Genomic DNA, 26,767 nt, shown 5'->3' with positions numbered 1-26,767 from the left:
CTTAATGTGTTTAACACTTGTCTAAGAAACAAGCGGATAGGAGAGTGTTAGTAAATGTTTATGCATTTCAGAAATGCCTTCTGCATCACATATTATGTACTCAGACTATGAATGTACATAGCAACAGAGCTGATTAAAACCAACCTGTTTAATTACTGTGATGTGTGGAAGCACACACTCTAAATGCAATTCGTTGGTGTATTTTACATGTAAAAGATCTTAGGAGGAGCAGGGTTAGAACGGTTAGAACAAAAAGTTAAAGGAAGAAATTCTGCTGCCCTTGGAGTCAAATAATTATTTGCTCTTGCCAGCTCCGAGTCTTACTTCAGAAGAAGAAATTAAGCAAAGCTGGTCAGCTGAGAAGAATGGGAGACAGTCCCCTCAGAAGTACCTGAGGCTATGAGGGAGAGCCTGTGAGATTTTTGTACCTGAGAGACCTACTGGTTTCAAAGTCCTCACTCATGTAAGTCCAGTTTTATGTTCAGTACCAAATTATTTAAATATTTAAAAATAATTGTTCTGAGTTATTTAACTTTTAAATAGAATAATACATATTTTCTTCCATCATTATTTGCATTAATTGTTTTTAACTATTAACAGAAAATCTCAGTTACCCTATGATGAAAAACATCCACAGTACATTGTAAAAAAATACTGTTGCAGTGCACAAGTGCTAAAAATACCTCATTTGCATCAATTCACTACCTATGGAAGGATGTTTCATTGTAATCCCTGATGTCCATTCTTCTGAAGCCACTGTTCACACCACATTTATACAGGTGTTCTTGGTGTGTTCATTCAGGAAATCAAATTCAATTTTAAAAAAAAAAAATTATTATTTTGTAGAAATATTGCTTTTACATATCAGATCTAGATAGGAAGAAATTAAATTCCTCATGCCAAAATGCTGAAAGAGAAAAATCCAACTCAACAGCTGGGCAAGAGTGTTAATAGGTCAAGAGTATTTGAAAGTTTATCAGCAGAAGCGATGTTGCTTTTGGAAAGTGCATTTTATCAATACCAGACAGCTGAAGCTGTGGCGTGTCCCTAAGAGTAGCTGACTCACTTCCAAAGTGTCTGGAAATGTCAGCGCACGTCTTTTGGTTGTCACTTTCTTTTCAGCGTGTTTAGGTTCTCATGCAGATAACTGGCCTGTTACGGAAACGAAGACAACCTCCCTCAGCCCAGGAGAGAGAAGCCCTCCCGTCGACATGCCCTTGACCTCCCCGTCCCGCGGAAAAGTGCCCAGGAGCCGTCGTGCCCCGGTGAACTGCTCATCTCCACCACCAGGCACTTCCAGTTCCAGGCTGGAACTCGTCCCGATTCCTCTGACAGCCGACACGGGGCCCGTCCGCCCCCACCGACTTCTCCCCGCAGGGGTCGTGAGCCCCGCACTGGGGGTTTGCCCCTGCCTCTCCCTCTCCCCAGCCCTCCCCGCCTGCCCCGCCACCTCCTCCCCGCTCGGGGTGAGCCTCTTGCCGGTAGCGTCGGACCCGCGGCCTCCCCCGGGGGTGTGGGGGGTGTCGGCCGCTCCTGCCCCGCTCCGCGCCCGCCGCCGCCGCCAGGGGGCGCCCCCGCACCGCGAATGGCCCCGGCGCGGCGCGGCGCGGAGCGGAGGGGGCGGCGGGGGTGCGGCGCTGGGACGAGACGAGCGGGGCCGCCGCGGCTGCGAGACACTCGTAGCTTTCCTCTGTCTCCCCGTTCGCTCCCGCTCCTCGTCGGTGTCTTTTCCGCGCCCCGAGCGTGCGGACCCACTTCGAGGGAGCGGGAAGCGGCGTGCTCCGCGGCGACGGAGACATCCCGTATTTTACCCCGAAGGGGTCCCGGAGCAGCCTCTCCCGAGAGTGTTACCGGGGGTGCCGTTCCCCACGGGTGTGGGAGCAGACCCCCGCTGAGCCGCCGGCGGCCCTGGGGGAGGAGCGGGCCCCCTGGAAGCCCGGCTGGGCAGCCTGCCTCTCCCGGGCAGGGAAGGGACCGTGTGTCCCCGCCGTGTCACCCTCCGGCACGGCGCACGGCAGAGGCCGGGGCACGCTGGGTGCCACTGGCAGGCTCCCGGGAGCAGGCGGCGGGAGACCCGCGCGGAGCCTCTCGCCCAGCGGGCTTCCCGGTTTTGGAAGGCGCCGTTTCTTTTGAAGGAGAGCCAGTGTTAGGTTCATGGTTGGACTAGTTGATCGTCAAGGTCTTTTCCAGCCTAGATCATTCTGTGATTCTGTGGTTTCAGACAGGGGCCACGGGCGCGGGTTTGCCCTCAGGATTTGAGGCAGGGGGCCGTGGGGAGCGTGCGCCCCGTCCCCGCCGCCCGGGGAACAGGCGGCACCCGGCACTGGCGGCGCTTTGTGCTCGAAGCAAAATGCCCGTGGCGAGGGGGGGTGGTTTAATGGATGTAGGCTACATAGGGTGGAGGCCAGGCACACCTAAATTGTGTCAAAATGACTATATTCTCTTTGCGCCCGAGGCTCCCGGCTTCCCCGCAAGGCTGTCCCAGGGATCGGCCCCGGCCCCCGGGAGGACACGACTGCGTGGAACCCCCCCCCGCCCCCCCCGCCGCGGGGACACCCTCCGCGCCGCCGTCCCTCGAAGCCGTGCCTAGGGACTCAGTTTTTCCGCTGCCCTCCCGCGTCCCCCCCGTTGGGGGAGCCGAGGGGGAGGGAGGGGGCGGCGGGCCGGGCCCCTGCCCCCGGGCGCGCTGCCGCGGCGGCCGCCCGCCTCATGCCGCAGGAATGCGCGGAGGTATGCGCCAGTTTCCAGAAGTGGATCCCCTTCCTTGCTGGAGCAGAGCAGAGCATATATCACCCGGTGGCAGCAGTCCACCTTCCCTGCAGTTTCGTAACCGCTTACGAGGGTAAATTGAGAGTTGGGAACAGCCCTCTATTAAGTAGCAGATTGAGAAGAGGCTCTTCCCACTTGGAGAAGGCAAGTCTTCCCAGACGGACCCCTCGCATCGGGAGCTACAGTAACCGAGGCGCCTCCTCTGCGCTCAGCTATTGCCGCTGCTTCTGCCGCTCCTTCGCCGCCGCTGCTACTCGCCGCTTCCTCCACAAGGTGCCCCCGGAGCTTCATCCTTTCTCCTCCTCCCTTTATCCAGGTCCGACGGTTGCGGCTGCTGTTGCCGGCACCGCCGGAGCCACCGCCGGAGGAGCTGCCCCGCCACCGACCCCGGCACCCTGCGGCCGCCCCTGAAGGTCTGTGCCCGCGCAGGAGCGGGGATCCCCTGCCCGCCCCTCGGCCGCCCCCCGCTGCCTCTCCGTACGCCCCCCGCACGCTAGCCCTCGGTTCTGAGGCACTTTAGGCTGAGATTAGCAGCGCGGGGCTGCAGGCTGACCTAGGCAGGGGAAGGAGCGTGTGTGTGCGTGTGTCTCCGCGTGTCTCCGCGTGTGCGTGTCGGGCACGTCGGGGCCGGCTGGCCCGCTCGTGAGGCCGAAAGCGGGGCGAGCCGCGGAGCAGAGCCGGGGGGCTGCCTGCTGGCAGGCCCCGGGGCGGGCAGGGGGGAGCCCGCGGGCCGGCGGCCCCGGGCGCGGACGGCGGCCCGGGCAGAAGTGGCGGGGAGGCGGGGTGCCGGTGTCCCGGCCGGAGCCTCCGGGCAGAGCCCGGTGTCGGCGCCCAGAGCGCCTGCAGGCACGGCACGGCGGCGGCGGCCGGAGCGCTGGCTTCCCACCCTTGACTGTGCAGCTGCGGTGATGCTTTCTCCTGTTTCCATTTTCTTTATGCCTTTGAGAGGTAGTGGGGTTTTCCTCCCCCCCCCCCCCCCCCCCCCCCCATTTAAGTCATTTTTTCTTCTTGAAAGTGGTAAATGTTGTGCACTGCACAGTTTGGAAATGCTTTGGCTAAGCTTTTGTAGGTTGAATTAGTGTGAGATTGGATGCCGCTGGTGAAAACCCGGTTTTTTTTGTCTTTTAAAGTGTTCTCAAAAGATTGATGAGAAAAACTTTAGTGTTTACACAAAGTCTTGTGGCCCTGCTGAGCCAGCGAGAGGGTCTCTCCTCCACCACCGCCAGGCCTTCTTTCACACACCTAAGTCTGCGAGAGGGAAGCAAAGTGTTTCTAGGTGTGCAAATGAATGCTTTGGCTGAGACGCTTTATTGCATGAAATAAAAAATTGTATCAGGAATGGTAGACCTGCAAGAGTAGTGAAAACTCCTAGATGCCTTTGTGAGATGATTAATTTCTGTTGCTCTTCAAAAGGATCAAAAGATGGCACTCCAAGCCCACATAAGATTTCCAAGACAAAACTCTATTTACGTTGAGTTTAGGCGATCCTTAACCTCGCTGCTGAAGGCAGGAGATGTGCTCAGAGACTGCCGTTTCCCGTGCAGAGCGCTGATACGATTTCAGAGCTTTCAGGACAATTTAATGCTAACCTTGGTCTTTCTTGTGTTTGTGTCAGGGAGTCATTACAGTCAATATTACTGTTCTCTTCACCAGCTGGAGGTACCATTGGACTGGAACCATTGCTTAGTTTTTCTTCGGGCTCTTGGTATTTTTATGTGCAGTAAAGTGATTTGGCTAAGGAAAGTGTATACAGCTGCCCGGCAGAAGCCTGTTAAGTTCAGTGTTAGTAACCGGGAAATTCCTGGATCTCCGTAGTGTCTACCCACTAAATGTGCCTTGCTGGTTAGTTCTCTAGATGGCAGAAGAATATTATTTACCCCTTCGGCTCTTTCTATGGACCAATGAATTATGTAATTTTCTTTTGTTTTGCTCTTGGCACCTTCCTGATAAAATCTGTTGCCTAATTGCTTTTGGAATTCTCTTTCCTGCAGCCTGATTATGATATATGATGCATTTATGACTTTATTCAAACAAATCACCCCTCCCTTACTTCCTGAAAATCCCAATCTTTAGAAACACTTATATGCATATGTGATGAGGACTTCATATTAGCCTTTACTTAGACGAGGAAATAATTTGGAAGTTTTGCTGGAGTGACTGGGAGTAATTTGACATGACCTAGAGCCTCTAATTATGAAGGTATATCTGTTTGCAGTTAGGAAAACTAACTTGGCTTAATCCCACCTATTTTGCTAGACAACCTGCAGTGATTGTGAGACTCTTTTCACTTACCTGCTTTTTATAGTGTGTTTTAAATCTATTTTCTCTCAGGACGTGTAAATGAATTATCAGATGTTGAAACATCATGGCTAGACAGACGTGTCAGGTTTCAGTTGTGTGTTGCACACACTTCTGTATAATCTATTTCAGGCCTTCAAGAAATGAAAAATAGCACTTTCGTAGGCAGAACCCCTCAAAAAAGTTTTATTACAGTTTCCAAACTGCCTTGAGACCACTAAAACACAGCTAACTAAGTGCTTCAACAGTAATGAAAAAGGAGCCGAATAAAATCCCCAGCTGAAAGAGACATTTAGTTGATCCAAGGCAGGAATGACCTCTGAATTAGCTATCATCACGCTTGGCGATGAAGTCATGGAGCTCCCTCCTGGCTCCTGCCTGTGTGGAGGCACAGATCTTCACTGTGCTTCCCTGATCAAATTAACCCCAGCTAGGTTAAAGCCGCGTGTGCTTACTGTGATTGGAAAAGGTTCAGCAACAAAAGGCACTTTATTGCGAGACGAGACACTCCAGTTAGTTAGGCAGATCTGTCATCGTGTTGGATGACTTTCAAGTCTAGAGGTTTCAACCTGGTCCCGTGGGTGGGGGCTGGGGATAAGGGAACAAAGTGAAATCCACAGTTCATCTTTTTTATGTTTCATGAATACACCCACGCAGTCCTCTAATCCACGCGTATCATTTCCTTCTCCTTTCTCCGTTCCCCCCCCCATCACTGCAGATTCATTCATGTTGTTGTGATCTGAAAGGGCAGAAATGAAGACAGCGCTGTGCTCGGCAGTCGCTGCTCTGTGTGCAGCCGCCCTCCTCTCCTCCATCGAGGCTGAAGGTAACCTTCCCCTCCCTGCCCCCCTTGCCGCCGGTGCCCTGCTGACCAGCAAACCTCCCAACCAGTCTTGAGCTACCAGCTCTCTCCCTCTCCGTTTTTGAGTGTAACTACTTCACCTTCTCTCTTTCTCTCCTTCAGAGAAACGCCTCTCCTTCCTTGCCCAGCTCCTTCTGTGCTCTGTTTCTCCCGGCTAGTCAGCCGGACCGTAGCTCCCTCTCTCTGTCTCTCTGGTGTGCTGTCCACACCGCCCCGCAGACAGGACGTGGGCCAGCCGGCGGGGCCGCCGGGCACAGCGCCCCGAGGAGCCCACTGCCACTGCCACTGCCGCCGCCGGTGGGCAGCCCGGCGTGGCCGGGGCCTGCGGCGCTGCCCCGCTGACGGACCGAGAATGGCTGGGCTCTGTGCTGTAGAGTCTCACTTAGTTATGTTGAGAGAGCGAATGAAAAGCCTACCACCCAACAACCCGCAGCTTTGAAATAAAATGCTCCAACAGAATCTGGCTCTCTGCGCCTGTGTGTTTTGTCTGGGCCGGACCCTTCGCCTCCGCCCCGCTGGCCTGACGGCACACTGGCCTCCCCTGCTCGGCGGGGCGACCCCCGGCTGAGCCCTGGGGTGGCCAGACCCTCCCTTGGGGAAGCTTTGACCTTCGTGGCAGGTCTGACCTGGGGGACACCTTCGGGGAGATGCTGCCACTGCCATGACATATGTCCTGGGCACTGCTGAAGGGTGTCTAGGCCTGGGCCAGGCCTTGCTGTGGCGGCAGGGGCCCCAAGGCCCTGGCATGCATGTGGGGCCATCACCCCCAAAGAGGCCTTTCTTCTCCTCCTCCTCCTCCTCCTTGCAGGGCCCTGGCCCAGTCTTTCTAAAGGTTGAGGTCCTTGTCAGCCCGTGGCAGTGTCCTGCTTCCAGCTGCAGGGATGAAGACCTGGGGGAGACCCGTGATGGCCACCACACTCACCACAGTGTGGCTCAAAATGGCCTGGCCCTGGTGCATTTGCATCCCTGGCGGATTAACAGCAAGTGTGGGGGCAACCTCCCCTGTCACCCTCTGTGTGAGCTGCACAGCTTTGGTCATGGTAATGACATTTCTGCCAGCAGTGGCTGCCAGGGGAAACAGATGCTGAACGTCCTGTGCTGAAATGACTTGATCTGACCTGTGGAACCTGCCTCCATTGCAGGGTGAACCAAACACCTGAGTGTGAACTCCGCTGGATTTACTGGAAGAAGACAGAAGCCAGCGTCTGATAATTAATTTTTTTTTGTCCTTTCCTTCTCTTTCTGTATTGAACTGAAACAAATTCTTTGATCATGGCCTGCTTCAAGCTCCTGTGTCTGGACCTGGCAACTTTGGCTGATGGCTATTAAAAGCACAGTGTGTCAAAGATGCCTCTGGGGCATTTGCTTCCCCAGCAGCAGTGCTTGCTTGGGGCACACAGATGTAATGTACACTGGCTTTCTGGACAAAGATGACATTTCTGCCAGTAGTGCAACATCTGGTCACCCTAGGAGAGAATCAGCCTGCCGCCTCCCTCTTGTGCTGCGTTATTGTTGGCTGAGGAACCGAAAAAGGTCATTTGAAGTCATTTCAGAGTTGCATTTGAAATGCAGGACTGCCGTGCCAGAGAAAGCAGAGAAAATGTACCGTTTTGATGGAGTAAGGGAGTGGGCGCATTTGTGCGTTCTTCACCATCTTAGGAAGGAGCTCATTCGGAGCTGGAGTAATGTTGCTGTTGTCCTGCACCTCTGGTTACATATATGGAGTAGGTTATTTCAAAATGTAGGTGAAGGTGTTTTATTTAGCTATAGTGTGGACTAAACCAGTCATAGCTTGAGTACTGTTAATGAAAGCTACAAAAGTTTATTTGGACAAGTACACATTTTATAAGAGCAAAACTAGATGCACTGGCAGACAAGCTGGCGAAGCTTGTTTAGGTTTCATGTTGAAGTATGCTCCATTGCTAAGCAAAAGAGTGGACGAAGCCTGATCTTTCGAGTTGTAGAGTGCTCCTGGACAGGACTTACATTACTCTGCATTCAGAAATGTGTATTAAATAAAATACCTAGTTTACAACGATCAGAATTCTACAAGAAACTTCTAGCTACAGAGTTTTGAAGTAAGAGCAGGAAAGTGTCTTGAGTAGGAAGTGCAGTGAGAAATAGTGGTGCTGAAAATGGAGTGAGAAATAGTGGTGCTGAAAAAGGAAGTTCAAAGCTACTAGGAGTACCTTAGGAGTTGTTCTGGTGGGAACTGCTTTCACAGAGTTTTTTCAGTGTGTTTTTTGTTTGCACTATACTCACCATCCTTCTGCAGTGTTTTAATTTTGTGCTTCATTTTGCATCATCTTCTAAATTGTATGTTGGATCTTACTTAGTTTAGTTCTGGTATTGTTACAACTTAAATCCTGTCTGCGGAACTGACTTTCTTCTGTGGACATTTGCCTCTTAGTCTAATTTTCCAACTTTCAGATCACATTGTGACAAAGATCTCCCCCCACCAGTCAGTCCCTTTTCTCTCTCTCTCTTCTTTTTTCCCTTGTCTCTTTGGCTCTCTCTGTGGTGTTCACAAGAGATGCAGTTTGAATTTTCTTTCCCTGAAGTGTGGGTAGACACGTGGGATGAAAAAGTGAGAGGATAATAAGGAAGAGGGTTATTTGATGTGGTGAAGATTGTTGATATGGGGTGGGAAGATGGAGTGAAAGCAGAGGGAAGGAAAAGCTTCGTTCTATTTTTCCTGCCTTCCTTCAGCTTTCATTTTTCAGTCTCCCATGGGAGTAGATCTGGTGTTTATCCGATACTGCTGTTCATAGATTCCTAAATCTTCCAGAATGAAACTGGTTCTTCATCAGCATCACAGCTGTTCTGCGAGTCCTTCGTGAGAGCTGTGCTCTGTTGCTGTTGGCAAGGCAGTGAGCTACAGTAATGGTGTTAGAGCTTTTCTACAGAGATACAGCAACACGGGGGTTTCTAGTTGGATGATCACTGTAGCAACAGGGGGTAAAACCAACATAGAGTCTAAATGCATTCATGGCATTTCACTGGGAAAGTTGTTTGTTTACCCTGAACGAGGAAGCCAATCTGTTTTCATGCTCAGCATTTTTGCTCTTTTCTTTTACAGTGAAATTCTTATTTTGCAATCCTTCTGACGTGTCTCTCTTATCTTAAACTTCTTGTGTGTGATACTATATTTTATGCTCTGTTTAAGTTGGTTTTTGCCTTTTCAGTCCAGCACTGCAATAATCCAGTGCATTCCCTGCATGTCCTCATGTCAAGAGTTCTTTCTGTCACAGTATTTTTTCCATCTGTGATCACAAACAGCCAGGGGGAAATCTATGTTCTGTCGCTAGATAAGGATTTTTTTCATTATTTTAGTCATAGTTAAGCCAAGTAAACTAGTATGCGAATAACTTGCTAGTTATAATCTCAAGGTAATGCTGTGATGATGTCTTAGCTTGTGTAGTGTTGTCTTTTGTAATACAGAGGGATTTTCAAAGGCACGAGGAAAAAATGAGGAAATCATTGGTTCTGTGTGACCTCATTGAGCATGTGAAGGTGCTGATTTTTCAGTGTTTCAGGAACTGGTTCAGACCTAGAAAAGTCTGGTTTTGAGGCTGGAGGTAGGGAAGGAGGGCATCACTGAGCCAAGCATGGGATCCTCGTGTAGTGCAGAAAAAGGTGTCTCAGGTGAAAAATCTGTCTCCGGACATGCAGTACAGTAAGTGACAAATAAATGCACCGTAAGAGTTACAGAGGATTAGAAGGTTTCTCATGTAATAAAGCTTGTGTTGAGTACATTAATTTTCATTGACTGAATGGCTTAGAGATGATCCAGGATAGCTGAAACTTATAAAGTTAACCGTCTATTCAGCTTTGGAACTGGCTGGTGGGACCATTATTTTATTACCTTTTGATGTCTGATTTCTATCTCTAGAGAAACTAGCTGTTGATTTCCAAGTTCCTAAAGAGTAGTAGTAGACCTACTGCTACTTCCTAAAGAGTAGTAGTCTACCGTGTAGACTGATATGTGAAATTGAAATTTGTATATACACAAAGGTGACTGTAACTCCTTGGTTTTCCTACTGCTAATTAGAAGCAAAGTGTATGTGTGTGTGTATGCATGTACACACACATGCACATAAATATATATGCACAAACACATGTAAAATTTGGTAAATACTCATGCATGCAGTGTGTGTATATATATATATATACAATGCTGTTTAGTCACATGCATCTTCATATGTATAGATATATATATTTAAATTGTTTTTTTCAAAATACAATTATGAATTATATAGTATTTTGAAGAAATTTCAGATACATGCATAAATAAAAAAGCGCAGATATACAGGTGGCAATGTTTCTGTGTGTGATTGGCAATGAATATCTAACAAGACTGAGAAGCTGCTCTTTACTACGTTTCTTGGCTATAGCTCATTCTTTCTCCCATTCGTATTGGTAACACTGATTTCAAAGGAGCTTGACTGGGGTTGTGATTTACTTAGTTGTGTCAAATCCATGCCATTTATGAAGAAAATAGTAAGAGAGGAGTTTTGGCCTCTTACAGCCTCAGCAGGGCTTATCTCAGTGGGAGCAAGGCTGGACTTATTCTTCAGCTTCCGTGGCCTATATATTATTTTAACATGGACTAACATGTTATTTCACACGCTAAATGAGCCTTTTCCAGTGATGGAATTACAGATTTTGTTTCACATAGGGATTGTGGATGACAGCTACTTCCAAGTTATATCACTTTTAAGTCTGGTTCTAGTTTTAAGTTGCTTCATCTTCTGATTATGTTTTACTTCTGTCTTGTTAAGATATTCATTGGGATCATCTAGCAGTCACATTGTGTTATCTGTAAAAAGCTGTAGACTGTTGTATGTTAGATTTGTATTACCAGTTAAGTAATACAAGCTAGTATAACACATACATAGCATGAGAAAGATGCCTTGTTCTATATTTTTTTTTTCAGAAAATATACTGTTATTATACATGCAACACAAGGAGTAGCAATGAATTATTTATATTATGTCTGATTTTTTTTTTCTTTTGTGGTGCATAAGATAGGATATCTGATTGAGGAAGTTATCATGTCAGCTATCTAAGAGTGGTGGAAATTGACAGTGTGTAAACATTATTGTCATACAGCAAGATACTTTTTTAGCACACTGGAAACCTATAGGGGAGCCATGGATTTCTGTGCATCAATAGTGAAATCACTGTATTAAGGCAATACTATAATACCATCGCATTACGATCATGATCCTGTACCTTGACAAGTAAGTGGGAGGTTTGGCATGGAGTTTGATGGACACAGGATCAGATGATCAGCAGTGTCCTTGCACAGTAAGCATAGGTGCAAGTAGCCCGATATTAGCACTGCTTGCTTGAGTAAAGCTGTGCTCACATATAAACCTTTATAGAGTGGAGTTTTAAGGTTTGTCCCTTTAATGGGACAAACTCCCACCACAACCAGGGCCATTTTGTTCCTAGAAGTCTGGTCTCATTCTGTGTTACAGGTGTATTATTTTTCCACTGGTGGATTCCCTTCTGGAAGAAGAATTTTAATAGGGTGGAGTAACATTTGCCCTATTTGATTATCATAATGTTTTCATCATCTAAACATTTTGCTGTACTTCATATCGACTTACTGCTCACAGTCATATGACCATGGTTTGATCTTCACAGCTAGTTTCACATGGGTGAAATCTGACCTATGTGAAGGTCCATGGATGTTTTGGAGGTTCTGTTTGAGTATCAAAAGCTTACAGGCCATCTGGAAGACATTTGGATAACATTGGATCCCAACTGGCTTTTTTTCACTCGGGCGAGGTTCCTTTTTGGATTTCAATGGGAGAAGTATTCAGTGCTTGAGTTTGATAAGCCAGCCACAGGTTGAGAATGAATGGATTTAGAGTGCAGCAACGAAGACTGGGATTAGATATTGGGAGTAAGTTTACAATGATAAAGGGAATGAGGTATTTGGAGTAATTTCTGTGGGAAGCTGTCAGTCCTGCCAACAGTGGAGGTCTTTAAGAATGATCTGAGCAAACATGTCAGGAGTGACATGGGGTGGCTGATCATGTCGTGGTTGTGGGATGGACAAGGGGACTTTCTGAGGTCCCCTGCAATGCCGTTGTTCTGAAAGGCTGTGAACACCTGGATGAACGGATATATCACTTATGTATCAACGTACTATTCTTGTTACCTGCCAAGATCCACATCTGAATTTTCATAAAATGGATTAAAATCTGGAATCCGGTCATTTGGATATCAACAAGTTGGGCTGCTGCTGTCCTTCAGCAGTTAAAGCCTAAAGTCTCTGCTGCAACATGCCAATTTACTTGCAAGGTTGGTGGTGCTATTTTTTCCATGTACTGAATTTTTTTTAAAAGCATGCTCAGGTCAGTTGTCTCTGCCTTTGCATTAAATTTGTCCTGAGCCATTGCTACTGAGACAATATTTTATAATGATATTCTTATCACCTAAATGTGTTTTACTATTAACATGTGTTGCATGACTTTGATACTAAGTAACTACCCTGCTGTCTCTAGAATTGTGATACTCATAAACTGAATGATGAATAAACTATGCATGCAGGTTAATGGTCTAATCTCACTGCCTGTGTATGGACGATAGGAAAAATAACATTTACTCAGTACTAGCGTATCTATTGTATCAGTATTACAAAGCCATATTATCCTATGGTTGGAAATGACAGCAAATTAGAAGGAAAAAAAATGCTGACACGATTGGTTGCCAGTTTTTTTGAGCTCAGTATTACTTATTGCAATTGGACAGTGTCTTTTTATAAGTGTACATTCTAGCATTTATTTCTTTATCTGCTCTTTAAATTATGTTCAAAACTGAAACAAAATCTGACATAAGATGGAGATCTTCCATGAAACAGAGAAGATCTGTCTATTAAAAATGCCTGCAAAATGGTCTCACAGTAGTTAAGGAAAGTATGGCTGAATCTAATCTTACTTTGTAGACCTATTTAAACAATAATATATAATACACCTACCATGCACTGACAGTGAGTCAGTAAAATACTGCATGAATACGCATGACAATTTTACAAAGAGAATATCATTATAAAATATTTATGAAACGTCTTTGTGTAATGAACCTTGTACATGGAGGCTTTTGTCCATTGTGGGAAGCTAAAAAAAATAATAATCAACATTTCATTTACATATGCATGATGCTGCAAAATAGCGTTTATAAACTATTTCTTTCTGTACTGTTCAGTTACTTCTGTCAGCTCCTACAAGTTTTATTTGCAATCATTTGTTCAGATCACTGGTGCCTTCTTTGCTGTTTTCTATAAATTCTGTAAAATAAATGTCCTTAAATATACTTTGATGTTGTCTTTTCATAATTAACCATTGTGTTGTTTGGAACCATACTGGCATTTTATGATAAAATGCTACTACTAGTATGGGTACACCTGCTGCAAAGGGAACATGAAAACAATAGTTTACACCTTTGAAATTGTATAGCAATTTGGTGTAAACAGGTAGAATTTTATATTTGTGAACTTTTGCATCAGCTCAAATACTCCAGCAATTTGCAATCATTACTAACCCCATTTATTTTCCCCTTAGTTCCCGAATCCTTTGCAGCCATATGCGAAGTATGTCACTTTAATGGCTTCTAGGGACAAAGGGGTGAACCTCTCCATGTTTTGAAATAAAATGGTACATCAGTATATCATTATTACTGATATACATTTTACATGTAAATTTGTATCTAGACCCTATCAGAAATTGTTTTACTGAACATTAAATGACCAATATTTTCCTGTATTCTTTCAATTTTTTTTTTCTCTGCCAAGTTTCTACATTCAGTGAAATTGATAAGAAATATGACTATGCAGAGACTATATTAAAAAGCTGATCAATTATTTAATGTCTAATTATGAAGAGTACTGTTGTCTCAATGTCCGAAATAATCTCATGATATTGTAAGCAGGTTGTGATTTGGCATGCTTGTACGGATTGCACCCAGCATGTAAAAAAATTTCCTTTAATTGTTATGTGAAATGTTTGCATATGTGGTGATTATCTGTGAACTCATTGTACATGTATCCAAATGTGTTTTCTATTGTGCTTGATTTTGCTGGCCATTCTTGAATGTCTTGGCAACTCAAGAAACATATGTTCTGTGCTGTCCTCTGTAATGCGTATACTCTTTGATGTTTTGTCATATTTTGTCAGCTTTTATTTTTACTCTTTTTCCAACAACATATCTTTATATTTGTTGGAAACAAATTTATGCAAAGACAATTTTAGTAAGCTTTGCTCAACATTATTTTATTTATTCATTTGCCGAAGCTTGTTCAAATTTTTAAATGTCCACCTGGTATAAATCTTTTGCAGTTAATCCACCGTCAGACTTGAATTTTACAATTATAGATGAACATAATGTTCAAATGTCATGGAAAAGGCCACCAGATGCAATAGTGGGTTACAGGATAACAGTGGTTCCAACAAATGGTGAGTTCCGTAAAATTTTGTTATGTTGTTACATTTCTTGAAAACTTGGGTTTATTTTCACTTATATATGACTTAGGTATGAGAGTAGTTATTAACATCTTTCTGAAGTTTGCAATCAAGACTGAGTAGCAGTAAAGGGCATACAGGAAGGAGCAGTGATTGTTCCATGTTAGAGTTTTTTTTACCATAGCATTTACCCTTTGGGGACTGCAAGTGATAAGTTTTGGACGCCTTTCCTTTTCAAGGAGTAAAAAGCAGGTAGAATCTTCACTCTGCCCCTCTTCTATGCTTTTACTTTAATGCTAAAGAATTGCATTGTACTTCATTCAAGTACTTCTCCTGGGGGAAACATTACGTGTGTCAGTTTAATGATGCAGCAATGTCATACAACTTCCTGATAATGGATGTTTAAGACACCCCTTATTCTATTTCACTTCATCAAAAGTGATACCGAATCAGAAGCGGACCATGATTTATTAGATGATAGTACATTTTGTATGCGCATTTTAAGTTTCACATTTCCTGGAATTTATTGAACACTTCAGTAATTTTGTTCACTATTGAAAACAGGCTAGTTTGAAGTTTCATGTTTCAAAATTCATACTTCAGGAAAAAAGAAAGTGTATCATCCTAAAATTATAATTGGATTTTAGATAGATTATTCTCTGTTGCAGGTTTTTTATGAGCAACTTGTCATTGATAATATTAAAGCCTGCGTTAACTGTTTTATATATTTATTGCAGATGGGCCTACTAAAGAATTTACTCTTTCACCTAGCACTACCCAAACTGTCTTATCAGATCTTATACCTGATATAGAGTATGTTGTATCAATAGCTTCATATGATGAAAGAGAGGAGAGTCTACCTGTTTTTGGCCAGCTGACAAGTAAGTACCTGTAGTACAGTTAGAAAACCACATAAGATAACTGAGTGGTCATTCACAAAACTCATCTTTGTTCCAGTTCCACAACAAAATTGCCACTTGCCTAAACTCTCATCAGGTGTAGATGTCTGAAAAGCCTTTTTCAATTAAGCAGAATTACCAGTAGAAGCAGAGGTAATTTGCAACAGTAAGAGGAGACTAACATGGATATATCATGTCTGAAAATCCCTGTAGAATTCTTTGCAGGAGGCCACTGGTTCTTTTGAGCTAAACCTGCTTTCTATAAACTTCATCTACTGAAGTCAAGGGGAAGACTCTCATTGACCTCAGTACCAAATGAGTCCAGCTGACTTCCTGTCAGGGGGAAAAAACCCCAAGCTAAATACCTTCATCAAGCAATTAAATGTGACACAACATATCTATATGCATAATAAAATATGGCATATACATTTTTATAATTTATATTTAACAAGGCATAAAATAAATGTAATTAAATAGAAATGTTAAGCACAGTGGACTGTCTTCTATGACGCATTTTGTCTCATGTCTCAGACTTCCCAAGCAACCATGGGAAAATTACTTATGATGAGCTCGCCTATGTGTTAGAGAGGGGTAATACTGGTATTTCACCCAGGGGTGTTGCAGTTAATTTTCAGGAAATTACTCTGCAATATGTACAAATACAGAGGATTCTTAATTATTTACATTTTCTGTATTTTGTGTTACCCTGAATGCTATGTTGTCAAATATGTAAGTACAGGTGATGTATTCATAACTTTCATTTATGTTTTCATGTTCTGAGCTTATCAGATTTGTGTCTCTTATTTGGCACACTCTTTTCTTTGATGTTCACAAACAACCTGATTTCCTCCATTAATTCTCTCCATATTGTGCTTTGTACAGTTCAGACAGGTGGTCCAGGCATACCAGAGGAAAAGAAGGTTGAGGCTCAATTACAAAGTAAGGTGCTTTGTCTTTCAACATATGTGACATTTTAGACATGTGAGGTCTAGTGCTAGGGCCCCATAAAATTAAGCTGCATTCCTGTGTTACCTAGCAATGAAGTTAACATGTAAAATTGTCCAGAGTTAGGTAAACTTGGGAAGGGACTGGGTTGGAAGGAATTTATAGCCTCATTGAAAGAATAAGGTGCTAATTTGGTACTGTAACTAGGAGTTTCATGCAACTAACCTGAGTGTGTCCATGAGTGGCTTAGTCCTATTAACAAAAGACATTGTGCTGTGGATAAAAAGCATTGCAGAAGAACCTGTGCAGCTATTATGGGGAGATAACAATGCAAAGCAGAAGCGATAACAAAATGAAGTTTTCCTATAACATCAAACTGTTGCAAAAGATTTTGTATGTGAATTTTCATCTGCTGTGGCATAACAGATCTTGTGGAATGGCATGAGAGGTGTCTTAAAACTGAGTATCTAGGTGACAGTCCCCTTTTGGTAACAGCAGCTAGAAAGCTCGTATGGGTGTTCACTTATGTGAATAATGCTTCCCCAAGTAAGATATTCCAGATAAGAATATCAATCTGTAAAATATCTGTTTGTTTTTTGCTTTTACCTACTAAGTTTCTGTCAGACACTTCTCACTGATTTGTAAGAATGCAATTTCTCATTTGCTAACAGACTTTTTTTGTGTGTGTGTTCCAGGATGCTCCATAAGTGCAATGACAGATTTAGTTTTCCTGGTAGATGGTTCATGGAGTGTAGGGAGAAATAACTTCAGATATATTCTGGACTTCATGGTTGCCCTTGTATCAGCTTTTGATATTGGGGAAGAAAAGACAAGAGTTGGAGTTGTTCAGTACAGTTCAGATACAAGAACAGAGTTCAATTTAAATCAATATTTCAGAAGAAGTGATCTTATTGATGCAATTAAAAGGATACCTTACAAAGGTGGCAACACAATGACAGGTACAGATTTCCCATATATGTGTTTATTCAACATTTCATTTTCTAATTCAAATTTGCTTTAAATCAGTTCATTCAAGCCTAATGAAACACAGCTTGTGGTGTTGTTTTTAGGTGAGGCTATTGATTACCTGGTTCAAAACACCTTCACGGAGTCTGCTGGAGCAAGAAAAGGCTTTCCCAAAGTAGCAATTGTCATTACGGATGGAAAAGCTCAAGATGAAGTTGAAATTCCTGCAAGAGAGCTTCGCAACATAGGAGTTGAAGTTTTTTCTTTGGGTGCGTTGAGTTTTTCTAATGATTGAGAGATTAACATTCCTGAAGAAGTTATATGTTTCACAGATTCTGTGTTTCAAGAATTTTTGTGTGCCTTGAAATTGGTCGTTTGTGCCCTCTAGAGTGGAACACCAGTGTTAATTTGATACTAATTCTGTAGCTCCTGCATGGAGATTAAGGTGACTGACTAGCAGAGTTTCAACCCTGGCCTTACTGAAGTTGCCATGTTATTTTCTCAGGTTGAAAATGGAGTATGTAATTTCATTGTATTAATCATTATTTTGTAGTTTGGTTATTGATAATGACAGAAGGCAGAACTGAATTAAACTCAGCTTTGCCCCAGGATGTTCTGATACCTTATGAATACATTCACAGGTATGTATTTTATGGTCACTTAACACAGTCCTGTCTATTGCAACTTCTAGGAATCAAAGCAGCAGATGCAAAGGAACTCAAGCTAATTGCATCTCAGCCTTCACTGAAGCATGTGTTCAATGTGGCTAATTTTGATGGAATTGTGGATATACAGAATGAAATTATTTTGCAAGTGTGCTCTGGTGTTGATGAACAGCTAGGTGAACTGGTTAGTGGAGAAGAAGGTGAGATACTTTATATAATTGCATTTATTGACTTAAGTTTGTTCTAGTGCATATTTAAGGGGCTATCCCTACTTCCAGTGCTTTATTTCTGGAGTTTGATCCATTGCCTCATTTAGCAAGTGTGGAAAACAGGTCTTAACTTTGTGCATTTAAATGCAGGAGAACAAAATGTGATGTAGTAGATTTGGAATAGCTCCATTATTCCGTAGTTTCAAGGGCAATGCAATGATGTGCAGTTATCAGAGTCTCATACGGTCAATTTGGAAACAGGCATCACTTCTATGGAAAAATGTACTAAAGGGAAAAAACCTGCTTGGTGAAAGGGTGGAATATGTAATAGATTAAGAACCAAGGAATGAAAACTGGAGAATGCTGAGAAAACACAGACATCAAGATGTATCATTGCAGCTTTCTGTCCCTGTAAGTTTCTAAGTAACTAGTTATTCTTTGACCAAAATGGCAGCAGAGATTACTGCACTGTCATAGTGCTCTGTTTAGGTCTGTATTTGTTCACACTCTCTACAGTGTCTCCGTAGGTGTAGCTTTCACTTCTGGTTGAAACAGTGTTAAAACAAGGCAGCATTTCTCCTGGAACTTCTACTACACTTGGGGGACCACGAATGCATTGTTCATATTTCTACCCTCTTCCTGATGCTACATTTGGTCCTTCCTGTAATTCATGCTAAAAAAAAAAAAAAAAAAAGAAGTGATTTTTAGTAAAGATTAAGCAAAGATGACTAAATTTATTCCAGAAACAAAAATGTGGAAGAAAATCCATTTATAACTGTAACTAATATTTCGGGTTTGCTTTTGATTTCTTTCAGTGGTGGAACCTCCTTCAAATCTGGTGGCCACTCAGATCTCCTCAAAATCTGTTAGGATCACTTGGGATCCATCCACAAGCCAAATAACTGGCTATCGGCTGCAGTTCATTCCGATGATAGCTGGTGGAAAACAACATGTACTGAGTGTGGGTCCTCAGACTACTGCTCTGAATGTTAAAGATCTCTCTCCAGACACAGAGTATCAAATTAATGTTTATGCGATGAAAGGACTGACCCCCAGTGAGCCAATAACGATAATGGAAAAAACACAACAAGTAAAAGTTCAAGTGGGTGAGTTTGGAGCTACTGTGTTATTTTCACATGGTAGCTTTTTGTTATTTAAACCTCTGATGCTTGTTTTAGTATCATACCTTTATTAGCTATGAAAAACAGCTTTACTTAGCGTGGTTTATTTTCTTTATAAGCAACCGGGTATGATACATGAACTGGAGATGCTCTTGTAATGCTATGGCTATTGAATATCTGTTTATAGTGGTGATTCTTTTTCTTTACAGAATGCTCACGTGGCGTGGATGTAAAAGCTGATGTTGTGTTTTTAGTGGATGGTTCCTACAGCATTGGTATCGCCAACTTTGTTAAAGTAAGGGCCTTTTTGGAAGTGTTAGTTAAAAGCTTTGAGATATCGCCTCGAAAAGTACAGATAAGTCTTGTCCAGTACAGCAGAGATCCCCATATGGAGTTTTCTTTGAACAGATACAACAGAGTGGAAGACATAATTCAGGCTATTAACACCTTTCCCTACAGAGGTGGATCTACCAACACAGGCAAAGCGATGACGTATGTGAGGGAGAAAGTATTTGTTACCAGCAAAGGATCAAGACCAAATGTGCCAAGAGTCATGATTCTTATTACTGATGGAAAATCATCAGATGCTTTTAAAGAACCCGCAATAAAACTGAGGGATGCAGATGTAGAAATATTTGCAGTTGGTGTGAAGGATGCAGTGCGTACAGAGTTAGAAGCAATTGCATCACCTCCTGCTGAAACCCACGTTTACACTGTGGAAGATTTTGATGCTTTTCAGAGAATATCGTTTGAACTTACACAGTCTGTCTGCCTACGGATTGAGCAGGAACTGGCTGCTATAAGGAAAAAATGTAAGTAACAACTATTACTTAAAGAAATGTAGAAAATGCAATGAAAACAGATCTGAAGCAATGTTTTGTGCTTGTAGTTACTTAAAGAATTGATATTGATGAAATTGTCCATATACAAATTATAATTTTAATAACTGGGTATTTGGGTCTCATTTCCAAACATATTAAAAGCAATGGGAAGAATTAATGGAGAAGTGGAGATGAAAAAATTATTGGAGAAACAGAGTTTTTTCCTCCCCTCCTAGGTAACTAGAAAGCTATTAAAGTGTGTGTCTATGTGGAATGACCTTAGTGGATGTGCTCTGCTTTTACATGCAATGTCTTGATTAAAAGTTACTCACTAGGGCCATTCTTCTTCAGCTGTCCCAAATGAGGTAGCTAGCCTAATCATGTTTTTTAGAATTTCAAAGGCAAAGGAGCAGTGCTGACACCTCCAGAGAGTCATTTGATTATTTTTTAGAGTAAAATCAATAGCCCTCTGAAATGGGCATAGACAAGACAATTTGAGACAGAAGATACTAGGTGATTAATCTCAATCTAACTGTAAAGAATGAAATGAAGTAGCACATGAAAGTCTTCACATGCATCCAAATTCGGTGAGCTTGGATAATGTTTAATATTCAAAAGATTTCTAAATGACCAACTTCTGGTCAGCTAAAGTTGCTTATGATTAGTTGCACCCTCAGTGTCCCTACTTATGTTTACTAGAACACTAACATTGAATAGGCCCCAGTATTGAAAACCCCACTCTCTTTAAAAATAAGCCTTTTGTTTCAGGATAGCTTTGAGGAACAAACCAGCAAAGCAGCCTTTGTTTTAGAGGGCTCAAGCAGTCTTAACATCCCCACTGTTAGGCTGACTAGGCCAACCAAAACAAGCCCAGGATGTCAGGTTTGTGTTTGTGACTCATGTTGAGTTCCTTGTTTCCTCTTTGACTCCGTTCCTGAAAAAATACTGGGATTTATTTTGTCCTATTTGTAATCTAGATCTGAAAAAAACTCAAGGATTCTTAGTTCCCATTGAGGGCATAATGTTATTGCTGTTCATGGGACATATGAAAGAGGGAAGCCAACCTGATCATCAGATTCTAACAAGTTTTCTTAAGTACATTTTTGTAGATGGATTGTTCTTATTTGATCTAGAAATCACTGAGTTGGTGCTTGTACTCATTGTTGTATGATTTGAGACAACCTAGACATGATCTTAATGAAATTTGATATATATATATAAGCAAGTATAGAAAACAAATACCATTGCATGTGCAACAAAATATCTGTTCAATTAGAATAAATCAAATTATTGAGGGTCATTTTTTATTTACTTTAGAGATTTTGTGTTAGAAATATTCAAACAAGTATGCATCATCTGTGCATTTTTATTTCCATACAGCTTATGTACCTGCAAAGAATATGGTCTTTTCTGATGTAACATCTGACAGTTTCAAAGTGAGCTGGTCTCCAGCAGGATCTGAGGTTTTGTCCTATCTCATTAAATATAAAGTAGCAATTGGTGGAGATGAATTCATTGTTTCAGTACCAGCTTCAAGTACTAGCTCAGTTCTCACCAATTTATTACCTGAAACTACTTATGCAGTCAGTGTGATTTCTGAATATGAAGATGGTGATGGCCCTCCCTTGGATGGAGAGGAAACCACCCTGGAAGGTAGGATTCCCCTTATTCTCAGATACAAAAGAGTCGTATGTCCAAATAAAAATTTGCTTTGAGAGAATGGGTGTATCTGGAATAGCCAGCTACGGCTAAGAAGCTCTACTGGTATGCAGGATGAGAATAAATATTATTGTCTCTCAATGCATTTAGTAAAGATATAAAATTTCAATAATAGGCCAACATTAAATTATTAAGATTGGATTTTACTTTCCCTGAAGGTTGGATGAGTGCTGTGTTTCTCTGCAGTGGTCTATTTTCAAATGAAGTGGTGTGTTGTTAACAATAAATTTATTGGCATGTATCAATATACACTTAAGTTGGACTAGATGATAATTGTAGGTCCCTTCCAACTGAACTGTTCTATTCTACTTAATCATTATGACTCTGATGCAGGAATGCATGTTAACTTTAATATGTTTGAAGTCAGGCACGTACCTATGTAATTTGCTGTGTCTACATCTAACTTACATTAATAGAAATTCTGTTTTATATACTATAGACTTAAAGGGGGGTGAGTTTCTGATCAGCTGTTTTTCATCAGTGATTCATGGTTCTGATCCAATAAATTGTAATGATTCAAAACTTCCATTGATGTCAGTATGAGTTTATGTGATCAGTGGCTGTAAATTTAAGCATGGGAGCCATACTTCTTCTCAATGGAGTTGTCATGATGCATTTCCACCGATTTAAAATAGAAGGATGACAGTAAATTTGATTTTCTATTCCAGTAGTTGCATACTCAATATAGTCTAAATCATGCTTTTTAAAATATTGATCCACTCTTTTTCATTATTCCATGCTGTCATTTGTGACCTTTGGTGACGTAAATCATTCCAAGGGAGCAAAAGAAACAGCGTGGAAATTTGTTAATTGCTCTTTCCTATTAGGACTGGTAGAAATACACACTTTAGCTTAGTTTGGATGTTAAGTTTGGAAGATACAGGTTTCACTGTTGGTGTGCATATTTCCATGACTGTACCAGTCAGAATGTTTTCGCCACACATAACTTTTCCTTAGCAGACAAATTCTTGGCTGATAGAATATGTAGCTTATGAGCATAAGGAGCAGGAGAAGGAATAGCTTTAACAAATACAATCAGTGTTCCCGTGTTGTAACTGATACCAGCTTAAATGTCAGCATCTTGATCTGATGAAATCCCAACATGTCTGAGAAGAGTTCTTCTGCAATCATGTAAACATCAGCATCTCTCCATGCAGATCTAGCTAAGATTTTGGGCCAGACAGCTTTCTTGGAAACGAACTTTGGTTTTGGGATTTTAAAGAATTTGAAATTGAGTATTGTGTTTCTGATTAGTAGAAAACAAGTTTGTTTCTTTAAAACTAGGTTATTGATTGGTCCACTCTTAACAGGTTTGTAATTTAACACTGAAGAACAGTGCTTTTGGCATATAAAGTTCCAACTGAATTATACTTTAGATATTAAACAACAAAAACCAAAACTTTTTTTGCCTAAATGACAATGCTACATACTGCTAGGCAACTTGCAGTATGGTAGATCTTAATGTATGTTGGAAGAGCCAAGTCCTCCTTTGGTGTGCCTACTGAATTCATATGAAATGTCTGAGCTGTCATATCTTTTGTCAGGGAGCAGGCTAGGTCAAATGGTTTACCACAGTTTTTTCTTAATTTTTGAGATAACAAGTTATTTCTTATCTTTGAGACTTAATTCAGAAGCCTTTTTTAAACATTAGATGCAACTCATATTGCAATGAATATTTTTTTTGTTGTGAAAATTTAACTTAAAGACATAGAATTGTTTTGGTGTTTTTTTCCTGTTGCGTTTACCTTGGTTGTTTCTTTATAATAGGAGAGTGTGTAGTCAGGTGTATCTGACAACTGCCTGTAAATGGAGGTGGTGCAGAAGCAAATGGCCACAGCAAAGAAACCTATATGATTAGTTGTGTTAAGAAATTTCCCCACTATGCCCAAATGTCCCTATGCAGTTCAATTCTACTGTTACCACTAAAAACAATGAGACTGTCTTGTTTCAGAAGTGGTTGTATAAAACGATGCGAGGGCAATATAAAATGTTTTGGTAAACTGGATGGGATAACAGAATGGTTGGAATGGTTTCACTTCAGATACTACATGATTAAAGGCAAATATTTACAAATGGTATGTTTATATTTTTTGTAGTTAAAGGTGCTCCTCGAAACTTAAGGATAACAGATGAAACTACTGATAGCTTTGTAGTTGGTTGGACTCCAGCTCCAGGCAATGTCCTACGGTACAGGCTTGTATATAGACCACTTACTGGAGGAGAAAGGAGACAAGTGACTGTCTCAGCAAACGAAAGATCAACTACCCTGCAGAACTTGATTCAAGATACAAGATATGAAGTGTCTGTTATTCCTGAGTATCAGTCTGGGCCTGGGAATTCACTGAATGGATATGCAAAAACTGATGAAGGTACATGATCAATGCTGTTAATGTAGTAAGCTTGAGAAGAACTCTGCATGCTGACATTCATACTGAAAAGGGAGTAACCCCTGTAGGCCGTAAGTATTATCCCAGATGATCAGGAAATTATAAAATTACCCAAGCCTATTTGAGAGGTAATTTAAGACAATACAATTTATCAAAATTGTAATATTTTATTTAAAAATATCTATTGAATCTACAACACCTAATATAGCAAGGTGAAGAATCTACCTGTATGTTTAATTAATTGTCCTCATGATTCTTCATATTGTCAATGATATAAATTATATTTCTTTTCAGCAAATTCATTCCCTGTTTGCACTTGGTTCTGAATATCTAGCAAGGAATGGATGAATCATTTAATTTCCTGAAGTTATCACTGTAGCCTTAGGTTGTATGAAAATCTATGATTCCTTAACAGGTATCATGCCTTATTAAAAAAAATCCAAAAAGTACAGAGACAGTATGAATGTCCTGATCACTGGTGCAATTTCACTGAGATTTTAAATATTAGAAACCAGAAAAACTACCATCAAAAAGAACTCTCTAGGAAACCATAATGTGTTAATTTCACATTTCATTGGTGATCTTTGACTTGATTCTTCAGACGGTGACTTCAGCATGGATCTTGTTGTGCTGAAGTTGAGAATATATTCAGGTGCTAGTATGTATAAGTGTTCCAGGACTGAGCCTGTTTTAACAGAAAAAAATAGGATCAAAAAGACTTTGTTGGGCAATCTTGCCTAAGGAGGGTGGGGATGGAATTGTGCAATCCTGGTTACAGTAAAGTTATACTGTAGCAGTGTTGGTGCAGGCTATTCAGGAATTATTTTTTCACCATTAAGTCCTATGTTGTGGTAACCTAAAAAATAAACCAAGAAAGGAAGCTTGCTTCAATGTGTTTTCAATATCTTTTGACATGTGCAGTCCGAGGAACTCCAAGAAATCTGAGAGTTTCTGATGCTACAACATCAACAATGAAGCTGTCTTGGGGTGCTGCTCCTGGAAAAGTGCATCAGTACTTTATCACATACACTCCAGTCACAGGAGGTGAAACTAAGGAAGTGACTGTGAAAGGTGACACTACCTCTAAAGTGCTGAAAGGCTTAGACCAAGCCACTAGGTATGCATTGACTGTGTCTGCCTTGTATGCCTCTGGAGCAGGAGAGGCCCTTTCTGGAGAGGGAGAAACACTTGAAGGTAATTATTTATTGTTTCTGTACAGTCATTCATTCATTTGATTGATGTTTAAGGTGTCTTAAGGTGTACTGTCTTCCTGAGTCTTCTGTGGAATTAAATTTGTGAATGAAAAATAGGCAAAACAACATTCTCCTACTTTGCAGTGATTTTCAAAACATACTGTCCGTCAGAGAAAACAGTGGGGTCAAATCACTGGTTGTGGATGGGACTCTGGGTCTCTTGAAAAAAGTATTGTCAGAAGCACCAACCAAAACTGACTGTACTTCCACACCAGCCTTGGTGAAATATTTTGTCTTATAACTCTCAACTTCCAAGCAGTGTTACTGGCCCTTTGTTCTTCTAACAGGATTAATTAATGTGGTTAAAGTATCTCATTAATTTGAAAATTTGCAGGTTTTCTACTGTACTGGGACTGAAAGATTGTTCAGTGACCATTTTTGCATTAGAGAAGCAACATCTAGTCTAGGCATAGGAATAATGAATCATATCCTGCTTTTAACTAACAGAAGTAAGAACCTAGAGCTGAGCATTAACAGAGCACTGGCAAAAGTGTAAGTCAGAGCCAAAGACTTTCTTATAAGGAGGGGAGGCTGCTCTCACTCTGCCTTTGAGCAGAGAATTTCCCAGACTTCTCTGTGAGCATTCTCAGTGTCATCTGTTAATTGTCAAAGGATAGGGAAAGCTGCCTCCTAGGCCATGAAAGGAAGTGTGACTGTGCTCTGTGCTGGCCAGGTATGTATTGCCAAAGTCTGGCACTGCAGCTGTGTAGGCACAGCACTTGAGAACATCATACAGATGAATTGAAACTCGGCTATTGATGCTAATGGAGTTATAGTAAGGGTATACTTGGCTCTCAGTTTCTTTATCAGTTTAACTTTTTGTTTAAGACTTAGGTTAGGAAACAAATCAGAAAACCTATTTTCAGTAAGAAACTGTAAAAAATCCAAACAACAGTTCCAATGATTCACCAGTGTGCTGAATGTATTCCACTAAAATTTAGGCACTTATTTGAACACTACAGTTTGCAGCATGGACTCTCTAGGATTCTTCTGTGATTGATGAAGAAAGACAGATACTTTCAGAAGGCAGGTAGTCCATCTGAGATCTCATTTTTGCTTCAAAGGAACATTTCTCTGTCCACTGACTACAGAAGGAGCATCTTAGGACTCAGAACCAACCACCTGCCTGCCCCACTACCTAAGTCTCAGATAACGATCCAGTCCACCTACTTATACTGAGACAGTGTGCAGCTCTCAGAGAATCGGGCACCATGCAATTCATGCTGAAAGTTTCCTAACTCCCTTGCTTTCACTACCCATGCAAGATCCAAAATGCTCCTTTTGTCAGAGAAAAGAATCTGTCTCCTGCACAAAACACTGCTGAGATCCTGGTAAAGGAGAATAGGTAGCTGGATTCTGCCCATATATCCTCCAGAAAAGCG

At 41.9% G+C, this 26,767-nt stretch overlaps 1 protein-coding gene across 3 annotated transcripts in view; it reads left to right on the top strand.

The window, feature by feature from the left end:
* The first annotated feature begins 319 nt into the window (after nt 1–319).
* COL12A1 (collagen type XII alpha 1 chain) overlaps nt 320–26,767 on the top strand; it is a 111,435-nt gene continuing 84,987 nt past the window's right edge. Inside the window, exons 1-15 of one of the 3 annotated variants that reach the window (XM_074895920.1) lie at nt 320–463; nt 1,123–1,265; nt 3,086–3,182; nt 5,786–5,893; nt 14,278–14,394; nt 15,138–15,281; nt 16,182–16,238; nt 16,940–17,203; nt 17,315–17,479; nt 17,902–18,075; nt 18,900–19,190; nt 19,415–20,017; nt 21,407–21,679; nt 23,842–24,114; nt 25,054–25,326. In XM_074895920.1, the coding sequence (XP_074752021.1) occupies nt 5,821–5,893; nt 14,278–14,394; nt 15,138–15,281; nt 16,182–16,238; nt 16,940–17,203; nt 17,315–17,479; nt 17,902–18,075; nt 18,900–19,190; nt 19,415–20,017; nt 21,407–21,679; nt 23,842–24,114; nt 25,054–25,326 (2,707 nt within the window). In that variant the 5' untranslated portion in view covers nt 320–463; nt 1,123–1,265; nt 3,086–3,182; nt 5,786–5,820. Of the gene's footprint in view, nt 464–1,122; nt 1,467–2,237; nt 3,183–5,785; nt 5,894–14,277; nt 14,395–15,137; nt 15,282–16,181; nt 16,239–16,939; nt 17,204–17,314; nt 17,480–17,901; nt 18,076–18,899; nt 19,191–19,414; nt 20,018–21,406; nt 21,680–23,841; nt 24,115–25,053; nt 25,327–26,767 lie in introns of those variants that run through there. The other 2 variants (XM_074895916.1, XM_074895919.1) reach the window with 2 other exon arrangements.

This window comes from Athene noctua, chromosome 1 (genome assembly GCF_965140245.1).
Source record: "Athene noctua chromosome 1, bAthNoc1.hap1.1, whole genome shotgun sequence".
Taxonomy (NCBI): Eukaryota; Metazoa; Chordata; class Aves; order Strigiformes; family Strigidae; genus Athene; species Athene noctua.
This window is presented reverse-complemented; position numbering and strand designations above follow the sequence as displayed.